We start from the raw sequence: 11,460 nt of genomic DNA on the forward strand, positions 1-11,460 counted from the left end.
TTTACATGATATGTTTTAAGTTGTGAAAACATGTATAAATGATACAATGTTTGCAATCCTGTCAAATTTAAGCATTCTCTTCAACTAAGGATTTTAAAGGTTCCAATAAAGAGTCTATATGTCAAATGACCGTCACAACGCCCATTTCAAATGTGAACACCCGGATCCTCCATGGTTTTACAATTTTGCGTTTCCATCAATAATTGTGCACTAGTTTCGAGTAGTGAAAGTATACATCTGGCAGTGACGTATTATATGAAGGAGTATATAGCTTTTGCATGTGAATTTTGCATATCATGTATTAATATACACTATAGACCAACTGCATATGCATTCTATGGTCGTAACATCCGTGAAGTAGTCTGTTTTTATCGCCTATATCTGCTTCACTTGAATCAGAAGCAGTGTAACTATAATAACCATACTAATGTGATTCACTGTAATTATAATACCACAAAATGGATTTATTTACTCACTTTCGAATGAAAGTGCCCACTGGAAAGACATTAAAGAGGGGCTTTATTACTGCTTTAAACAGTAATTAATTTTATATTATGTGTTAATTTGATTGTTTTCACATTATTATACGTGATTTTAACACGTTAGTTAACACAGAATAATACAATTTAACATAAATTACTTTTTTTATCAGCATAAGGCTTTTCTCATCTGCCTATAACCGGTTGTAAATTGGTTATAACCTGTTGTTTGCTCAAAACGAATATAAGTAAAAACAGTAGAGCTGCAACGATTCGATCCGATTCATCGAAAATCGATTCGAAATGCTTCGATTCGATTACGATACCAAACCTACCAAATTCGATTCGATTCTTTAACATATATACATATATATACATAGATACGTAAAGCACGCTGTATTCTGACTATTGATACGGGAAGGTGAAGGTTTTATGTTTACCTGTAATTACGACCCGCGCGATTGGTTGCTTATTACTTTAGTCATCCAATCAATAAGCGCGTTACGGTCTACTTTCGGAAAAAGCGTCAAAATGGCTGAACAAGTTGTTTCCGACAAATTGAAATTATCAGACGCGCCTAAGTCGCTAAAATCAAAAGTGTGGCAGTATTTTTGGTTTCGGGATGGTAGCCGTACCGATAAAGCAAAGTGTAAACTGTACTTCACGAACGGGCGTACGCAAAGTCCGGCTTAACCACTAATCTAATGCAACATGTCAAACACAAACATAACGTTGATTTAGCAAGACTAAGAGGTCGCACAAGTGCAACTACTGAAGTCGCGAGCCAGAAAAGTAGTTCTATTTCTGTTGGAATTTTGTTAAGTTTATCAGAGAATGTGATTTGTCCTACAGGTAACAGGTGATGCTGTCATGTCACAATGGTAGACATGCTTATTGCGGTTTTGGGTAAAAGTATTATGTGATAGTACTACCATTCAACTGATTCCAGATACGTTCTTATGAATATTTATTTATTTTATATATTATTGTGTTATTAACACAATCTTCTAGTCAGAAGTTTTTGTATTAAAATTCCTAATTTGCTTTTCTTTTTTATGTGTTTTATTGAAATCACATTTGAACAGAAATGTTAATTTTGAGGCATAAGAGTGAATATATGATAAAACTAGGTTTAAAGATAAACGAATCAAAAAAATCGGTATCGGAGTGTCTGAAATCGAAATCGAATCGAATCGAGCTGTTGGTGAATCGTTACAGCTCTAAAAAACAGTTAAAAAGCAATAAAATCCTTAAATGTTTTAAATTTACCATTAAGATACACTAGTTACAGTCACCATCAGTTGTTCGATCATAAAGCGACTGGCGTATTGTAAGATGGGGGCACCTTGGGATATCCGATTTATAGGAGATAACACTTTATTGGCTTTAAAACATTCTAGTTGTTTAAGTTGGAAAGATCCATTAGGCTTTTATTGTTTTACTACAAATTGTATTATGCCCTAAGGATTATTTCGTTTAACCTATATTTGTTTTGTACGTACCGACATCTTGACGATTTCAATTTGGATGTATCTAGTTCATGTTAGTACAAAAGGTTTGAGGTTGAAAAAACACGGTTTATACATCAATTTTGTTTCGTTCGATCTGCGTTAAGGCCATTGGCCTTTGATATTCTTTAACTGTTCATAGCAAGTCTCCCACAAAAATAGCGCATACATATGTCGGTGTTTTCAATGGAAGTTCAATCTAAAATGTTGACAATTTATGTTTATACTCATGTACAGTTTGAGTTTGAGTACAAATTACACAAATACAAATAAAACTTATTCATTTCTTAATAATATATTTTAATGATAAAAGTTTTTTTTTATTTGATTTTTATAACAAAACTTCCTACATTACAGCAAAACATTGGAAAGTGACACTCCTTATTTCTGCTTTTGATATTCTTCGTCATGTTGTTGATCTTAAAATGTTAATATAATCGAAATTTATCTATTTGAAAATAAATTGTTTAAATATCACACTCGGCTTAAAGAGGTGTGTTATATTTTATAACCCGAATTCAAAAACGCCAGTTATTAACAATTTGGTGTAAAAACAATACTATATTTATAAATATTTCAAATCTACAAATGTCAATTAAAGCTTTTTGCTGTGCATGTATCAATTTGTGAGGTCGGGAGCACTCTGGTGAAGTAGATCAACAAAGATAGCAGGACTGTACACATTGACACAGCTGTCGCTGTATGTGCTTTAAACATACTTATTTATAAATTTAAACATTTATGTATTTCTTTAGCGTTATATGCAATCTTCACATTTATTTATCCCATCATCAGACGTGCATTGTCGAAATAAACCACTTTGGAATATATTTTCCTTTATTTCGGCAATGCTGAAATATAGCTGTCACGCGCGGCAGAGGATGGTCACATTACTCGGAATGAACTATAAAGTAATCATTTTTTAGTAAAATCGAATCAGATTCAACAAAACAAACAATTTGATACCAAGATGTAATATATTTTAAACACAAAATGCAACACAAAAAGCACAAAAAACATTATTTACAAATATTAAGTGCGCGTACTCATGACGTCATTATTAACACGTCAAACGACAAAAGTCATATTCTTTCCCGCTAAAGCTGGAGTGTTTAAGTATTTTGTTTCATTATGTCTTTAAAATCGGGGCATGGAGGTACGATAAACAGAAAAACAGGTTAGTTCCTGATCTTTTTGTAATATATTGTATGGAAAGCCAAAGGGGACCCCCGCTAAAATACATATAATTATATAGTTGCTATCGGGATTTTCATTTTTCGCGTAACTTTCATACACAAAGGAATCTCGGGAATCCATATTATCGCGGATGTGCGAATCATCGTAGAAAAGCGGGTTCAAAAAATCGCGCGGAACGTTCATTGAATCCACATCTTCGCGAACTGAGCAAAAATCGCGCGAAACTTTCGCATCTTCCTCGGAACAATTGTCGATTAAACAACGTACAAAAAACGGGGTCTAAAAATCGCACGGAACTTTCATATCTTCCGTCGGAATAAGTAGACATTGAACTTCTGTACAAAAGTCGGGCTGCTATGAAAATTGCAGGTTGCTAATCATATATCGCGCGGAAGATTCCTTAATCAGCGCGATTTTTCAATAGCATTGAATAACTGCATGGAATTCGGGTTGCTATGTGGTTACGCGATAAAATTTGATTGGTTCCGACATCTAGAATGAACCAATCAAAACTCGCGTCTTATCCAGCATTCATGCAGTCTTCATGATGACGGTTGTTTCACATTAACACAAAACCTTTTAAGGGCGAAAGAGTGATCAATTTTGAAGACATTAGCCATGGGGTTAGTATTTAACATACATGAATTATGAATTTGAATGCAATTTAAACAGCTCAAGAATATCGAGTGTTGTTTTCACGGTTTGTCGATATGCAAACGTCTCTGATAAAACATAAACACGTCATATGTCGTCAAAAAATGAAATATAGTGTAAGTGGGAACATCTTTAGAAACATCTTCCCTTAAGCTCAGTTAGTAGAGAGCCAATTTATGGTTATGGTAGTCGTGTGCTCTAGTCCAGCACCGTATACATCTTCAAATAAAAAGAACAAGGCTTTACAGGCAATTCATCACAAAGGCAACTCGTACCTTGGTCAACTCGTACCCATTTTTGTCAACTCGTACCTCATTCAAACTATTCAACTTGTTACATTTGTCTTATTTTGTCACAATTGTCAAATCCTTGAAAGACACCATCCACAAGTGTCAATTTTCATCAACACTTTCGCTGCTTCATACATATCTGCAGCAGACAACTTGCGTGAGAAATGCTTAGATAATTTAAGTGGAAACATTAAGAGGAAATAAAAATTGTCTCTATGTGTTTGACTTATAAGCAAACCATCCTACACCTATTTCTGCATATCGGGTACGGGTTTAGTTGGGGTAGGTACAAGTTGACTAAAAAAACAGGTACGAGTTGACCACAATGGGTTGGTGTTTACCACGGAACAATTTGACCGGCATGCAGAACAAGGTTATTGATTATTATATTTAACTGTCACTCAAATCTGAAAGATAACACTATGTATAACAAACACAATGACTGTCAAGACATTCTAAGCTCGTACAGTAAACATATAACAGGTATACACGTCTGATATACTGACCAAATGAAATAACCCAATATTCACACCAGCTACAACGCGGTTTCAAAATTCAACATTTTGTCTGCATGGCAGGCCAATTTAGTCCAAAAAAATTTGATTTAACCAGTGAATTCTGAGCTATATTTCTTAAAGCGGAATGCACATTATGTCTAAAAAGTGTTTTACGGCTTATTTCTGGTATGAACTTTTTCACACAAACAAAGCATCTGGTAAACCTTCAGATATCAATAGCAGAATGCAAATAATGAGTATATTGTTCTGTATTGTGGAAGAAATACATTTAGTAAAATAATATGCAAGTATGAAACATGGTTTTTGTATTTTATAGCTTTAGCAGTGTTCCCAACTTGAACATCATCTTCTGTGTACATATCTGGGGCAGAACCAGCTTGCCCATCTGACATCTGTTGTGGACAACCGAGTCAGAGCCAGCTTGCATGTCATCTGTTGTGGACATCCGTGTTAGAGCCAGCTTGCACGTCCTCTGTTGTGGACATCCGTGTTAGTGCTAGCTTGCACGTCATCTGTTGTGAACATCCGTGTAAGAACCAGCTTGCACGTTATCTCTTTTGGACATCAGTATTAGAGCCAGCTTGCACATCCTCTGTTGTGGACATCTGTGTTAGTGCTAGCTTGCACGTAATCTGTTGTGGACATCTGTGTTAGAGCCAGCCTGCACGTCATATGTTTAGGACATCAGTCAGAGATAGCCTGCACGTTATTTACTTGTGGACATTAATGATTAGAGTCAGAGCCAGCAAGGACAATCTCTGTTGTGGATATCTGTATTAGAGCCAGCTTGCACGTCATCGGTTGTTCACATCCTTGTAATAACCAGATTGCACATCAACTGATGTGGAAATCTGAGTCAGAGCCAGCTTGCACATCATCCGTTGTGAACATCTCTTTATGATTTAACTCTTTGCTTAGATTGACACTGTGACTTTAGTGTAATACGTTGCAACCTTAAGCTATTCCTATTGTTGAATAAAAATATTGTGTCATTAAAATATATTTTGTTGGATAATTTGTATGTTGAGTTGTATTGTTTGGTCATTGCAAAGTATCAAGTTTTTTAAGACAAGAAAAAGCTCATCTTTCATCATGTATTTATATTAAAAGTCTTACATGTTAGTGAAGGTACAGTTCATATAATTAAAAGCAATTGTAATAGGATTGCTTGTGTTTCATTGCACAGTGAATACCATCTTGTCTTAATGCTGACATATAGAACGGAGAAATAGTAATGCTGCTTTTATATGCTATGGGGTTGTATATCAAGACTTGTATGTTCAGATGAAAAAAATGCCATAATTTTTCTCTTTATATTTTATTCCTGCTAAATGGTTGATGCTATAAAGTTAAGTTTTTAATGACTTGTGTTTCTTGTAATTTTATTTGTAAGCAAATTTGGCTGTAGTATTAAATGCATGCTGTACAAGATACTGTAAATCAACATTATATTGTTTGAGTATGAATAGATAATTTAAGTTGCACAACCATTAATTTTGCCTTCCACCATCTCCGATTTTGGTTAAAAAGTTGCAAGTTAATTGCATTAGTATGAACATCGGTTCTATTAAAGCAAGGCTGTATTGATAAAGGAAAAAGATAATTTGGTTTCATGGGGATTCAAACCAGGGTCTTCTAGAGTAAACTTCTTTACCACTGTGCCATTCTTTTAAATGAAATAATTACATACCAAATGTATAGGTGTTATGGCACTTTGTTTGGAACCGAAGTCTTAAAGTAACTTAAGTATAATTGCTGTTGTTTTATTATTAACCTTTTCCTGCTCTGAGGCAATTTTAAAATGGCTACATGCAAACATCATAAAACCAGAACAGCCTGCACGTAACTCGCAATCTGTTCAGGTTTTATGCTGTTTGCTGCTCATCAGTATCCTTGGGTTAGAAACAAAGCCTTTAAAACTTTAATCTAGTAAGAAATGTCTTAAATTTATTCTCGAATGCGTCTTAGTGTATTTTTGAGTGGTACAGGGTTAAATGTCTCATTTTGTTTTTGATTATGTTTGGTTTATTGAACATATATGAGCTTTGCTCTGTGAAAAAGGGGTTTAATGCATGTGCGTTAAGTATCGTCCCTGATTAGCCTGTGCGGTCTGCCCAGGCTAATCTGGAGTGCACATGCATTAAACCCCTTTTTCACAGAGCGAGGCTCATATGTATTAGACAGCTCATTCAAATAATTTCAATTTATATCTGAATCTTTTATTTAGTTGCAATACCATTAAGCAAACTATATATTCCACTTTATTCCATACACTTTTTTTTCGACTCTGTGACATTATGTTGGAAAATTCTGTCAAAGCTTTTTATTGCAAATTCATCAAACATAAATTGGTAAACTAGGGTTACCCAAAGGAATCCAAATTTTACCAGCCATAGACTTTCCCAAATGCAATTGTTTCTGAGAAGTTTTTCTCTCTAGAAGGTGGCAAAACTCCTCAGCAATACCTGTTTGGGCTAATGGTAGGGCTAACGCGTGTAACATTCATTGGCAAATTATCAAATATACATAGAAATGTGAGTGTTCACAAAACGGATCATGATATAACATGATACAGCATTTTGTACTATATCAAATAAAATGTTGCTGAAAACAGTAGAATTTTCAAATTATGGACATTTTATTCTGTTAATAATGCTATCTTTCAAACAAAACAAATCAATAAAGCATGCTTAACAATAGCAGAACTTTTTGACTTTTAATTATATTTTCCACTCTTTTTACCTTAACAAAAGTCATAGTCCCACCAACACCATCAGGTTATGACTTCCAATTATTTATCAACTATTAGGCACGAACACAGGCACAAATATCACAGTAGGGAAGTCAAATCACTTGTCAACCCATCACAGTTCCAGGGCAATACCACGCCTCTTCTCCTCTGCTCCCGATGGGCCTGACCATTTCCAACTGCATCGGAGGCATATATGTCTTTCTGATCAAATGTGTCAACTTCAGGTTCTGTTTCTGACTCTTGCAGCAGAATGAAGTTGTGAAGGACACAACAAGCAAAGATCACTAGCATCATCTCCATCTCCACTAGCATGTTCAAGTATTTCAGCCGTCTGAATTTGCATTTCAAGAGACCAATTGCCTGTTTCACATCAACTCTTAGAAGAATGGCATTTGTTGAATTTCTCTCGCAAATGGTACAGATGTTCATGGCCTTGATACAGAACAAGCAGATTTCTTGTCAGGTGGTATGCTGAATCCTCGAGAACATGATACTCATTCCGAAGATTTTCAATTTAATGCGCTACTGGGCTGTTCATATATACACGGGCATCATGCACAGAACCTAGCCATCCAGGGCATATGTCCAAACATTTCAAGTTACTGTCACAGACTGCTTGAAGAACTAAACTGTTGATAAACAAGGACCTATGCTCGGATGTTGGGGCAGGAAATGCACTGTGGGATCCATCAACAGCCCCTACAACGCCAGGCATTCCACATAGTTGATGAACTCCATCGGCAATGGTCTTCAGCTCATGACGAGATTCTGGAAATCTGATGTACTGATCCATCGTTGTCGACAAGACTCTACATGTTGAAATGACTGTGAGATGTAAAGTACATGAAATAAAAACAGTATATGTGTAATTCATGCTAGAGTTTAGCCATTTTATTTAAGCTTGATTGCATTGAAATCCTTAGGCTTATTGAGACATTCCGTTTTTGGGGAATAATCAGTACTTCGAAAATATGAAGATAGAGCGTTGAGGGTTTCTCATAAACAGGGTTGAAACAAAAACGTTCCCATCACTAGGCGGACACCATATCCACTACGCCAGCCTGACAAAGTATTGAGTAAATGAAGTGAAGCTTCTAAGTTTTGTCTCATTTGATCGTTAATAATGAAACATATTGCACACTTAATTACAGTATTTTTCATAAATACTCCTTCAGCTTTTATTTATATATGAAGGTTAGGGCCACTTCCTGCGAGCCTAACAAAAAACTAACCATATTCGCAATAGTCATGACTTCTTCACATAAAATTTACATTGGCTTATTCCAAATCAGTCAGCCACGCTCCTGTATGATTCTTGGTGACCAAGCACCCACAAGTTGCCAATATCCTTTTGTCAACAGACATTTTGCGCTCACGTACCATACATGGCATCACAGTTTCACAGGATTCCTACAAAATAAATGATTTGTTCATGCATACATTTAAAATACAAGTTATTTTAAAAGAATGTGTAGGTACCTCAATTCCCTATACATAACTTTTATATTATATTAATAACAAAATATTTAACAGATATTTAACAAAAATAAACTTGATTCATCAAATTAATCATAAATGAGTAAAAGACCAGTTTCACAATATTTACACTGATATTATTTTTAGATATCACGTGACGCGTCAAATTTCAGAATGAGGCTGAACGTGTAACTGTATTTTCTTTTGCTATGCAAATTGCGTTGAATATCAAGATTTTAATGCGTACTGACACTGGTTACAATAAAGTCAAACATATGCATACAGACATGTGTTTTGTCAATAAATTGATAACATCTAAATAATAATTCAACGACATAATATTTAGTACTATTAGTGCATATTAATAAATTTTGTTTAATCTTATTTAAAAATATGCGTTACCCATAAGAATCAGAGTAAATGTGGTCTAAAGACTAAACATCCATTATTGCACAAACCGAAGTCATTAATTAGCAGTATTTTACAATACAAAGTATTATATAACTACGATTCTCCATGGTATGGGTGTATTAGTGTGTGTACAATTTCATGAATGATAGAACCTGTAAGAGTTGAATCCACCATAAGACAAATTCCTATAAAAAAGAAGAAAATGACACTATTTAAAGGTTATGTTAATTTTCTTATACATTTTCTTTAATAGTGAATGACAATATTGAAGAATCATAAAATACATAAGAAAAAAAAACGAACTTGGTGCAAATGTATGTATATTGGAATCTCTATATAAGTGATTATGTGTCATAAATATACAACATTTTATATCATAAATCCTTATTGTTTGTATTTTTCGGGAACATTATTTAACCCAGTACATTGTGATCGAACAAAAAAAGCGTTATTTTATTACTTTGTTCCGTACGCTACTGTACACTCTGTATAAGACTAGGTAATGAGGGAGTGTTATTTTTCGGGTACCCGCTTAATACGTTAATGTTTAGCATTACATTTTTGAAGTATTAAAAATACATGGGTATAAAGCACTTTATAATTATGATAAAACTGGCTTATATCTATACAGTATTATTTTCTGACAATCTGTGTGGAAAGGTGACTTTCAATGTTGACAATATCTTTTATGTTCAATAAAAGCAACAATTAAGTATTTGGCGTTAAATTATTCCAAGAAATGACTACCCAATGATACAACCATGAGAAGACATGGTCACATGGAGGTGCCATTAATTGTGTTTAAAAACCAGATATCTGTAACCTGTGGTTTATGACATCACGTTGTAATTTAGTATTTGTCTGCACAGTATCTGATCATAACGAGGTTATGGGTTTGTGCTGAATACAGGGGCATTTAAACGCAAGATCTATCAATAAACAAAATAATTGATTGATCGCCCTAATAATGCGCAAACAAAGAGTGTCAGATAATCCAATATGTTTTAGACTGTAAAGTAACACACACTAACTATTGAAAGGCAAAGCCATACCTGGAGTGTCAGTATGTGTGCAAAAAAATGAATACAAACAAGTACTTTAATCAAGAAAATGTATTTCATATATTAGAACTTAAAATGGAAAGTATATATTAAGTAATTAACGGCTATTTCTGACGAAGTGTTGCCAATATCATTAAGTCGCCGAATGATAAAAAGCAGAGCAATATTGCGATGCACTATTAGAAAACTCTACACGTTAAGCCTCATTCTTGAATTCTGCGAGTCATTTGACTACGCACTATTGGCTTATTGTGAAAAGGGTCTATTCACTTTTATACTTTAAAGAAGTAGATTTTCCATCACTCTACAGCAGCTGCGCTTTCTTAAAGGAAGTTTGGGAGTAAAATAGTTCTACTTCAAGTTTTTGTCACAAAAAACTTCAAACATACAACACTTTCAAGTGGAGAATTTGCCGCATTTAGTGAATGATTTAGAAACATGATTAATTTAAATCACATGTAATAGCTATTGAAAAGTTAAGTTATCCAGTTATTCTTGCTGCCATGTGGATAAGAATAATACAAACCAATAGCTGACAAACCTGATATCAGTGATATGTTGACCTTTGAAGTCTAAATTGAGACCTGGAATATGTCTGTATAGAGTGGCACAATTTGTTTGGCATTTCTTCAACCATTACTGGCAACACACCTACAAAATTTATAAATAACAGATATACAAAAATAAATTAATAAATAATTTTATTTATTAACATATGACGAAATGTTTTAATCTACATCAGCTATAACGAAACTAAAAACGAATTCGAAACAATACCTTATTTTAATTAATAGGTTGTAAACAAAAATAAATTTATTAATATATTGATGTTCAATTGAACGAATGCAAGACTTAAGTACATTACATTACAATAAGATATTATTTGAGTCGGATTCTGCGAAAACAGGGCTTAATGCATGTGCGTAAAGTGTCATCCCAGATTAGCTTGTTCAGTCCGCACAGGCTAATCAGGGACGATACTTTCCGCCTAAACTTGATTTTCGGTAAGGAGGGACTTCCTTGAAACTAAAAATACCATAAAAGCGGAAAGTGTCATCCCTGATTAGCCTGTGCGGACTGCACAGGCTAATCTGGTATGACACTTTAGTCTTTA

The 11,460-nt window shown here is 34.3% G+C and overlaps 1 protein-coding gene across 1 annotated transcript in view; it reads right to left on the minus strand.

Moving 5' to 3' along the window:
• The window catches only part of LOC127878341 (peroxidase mlt-7-like), a 35,348-nt gene extending 27,157 nt beyond the window's left edge, over positions 1-8,191 (minus strand). Inside the window, exons 1-2 of the mRNA XM_052424868.1 lie at positions 8,046-8,191; positions 7,531-7,729 (exon numbers count right to left, since the gene is read on the minus strand). Coding sequence (XP_052280828.1) covers positions 7,531-7,729; positions 8,046-8,191 — 345 coding nt within the window. The remainder of the gene's footprint in view (positions 1-7,530; positions 7,730-8,045) is intronic.
• Positions 8,192-11,460: the final 3,269 nt, after the last annotated feature.

The sequence above is a fragment of the Dreissena polymorpha genome, chromosome 4 (genome assembly GCF_020536995.1).
Source record: "Dreissena polymorpha isolate Duluth1 chromosome 4, UMN_Dpol_1.0, whole genome shotgun sequence".
Lineage (NCBI taxonomy): Eukaryota > Metazoa > Mollusca > Bivalvia > Myida > Dreissenidae > Dreissena > Dreissena polymorpha.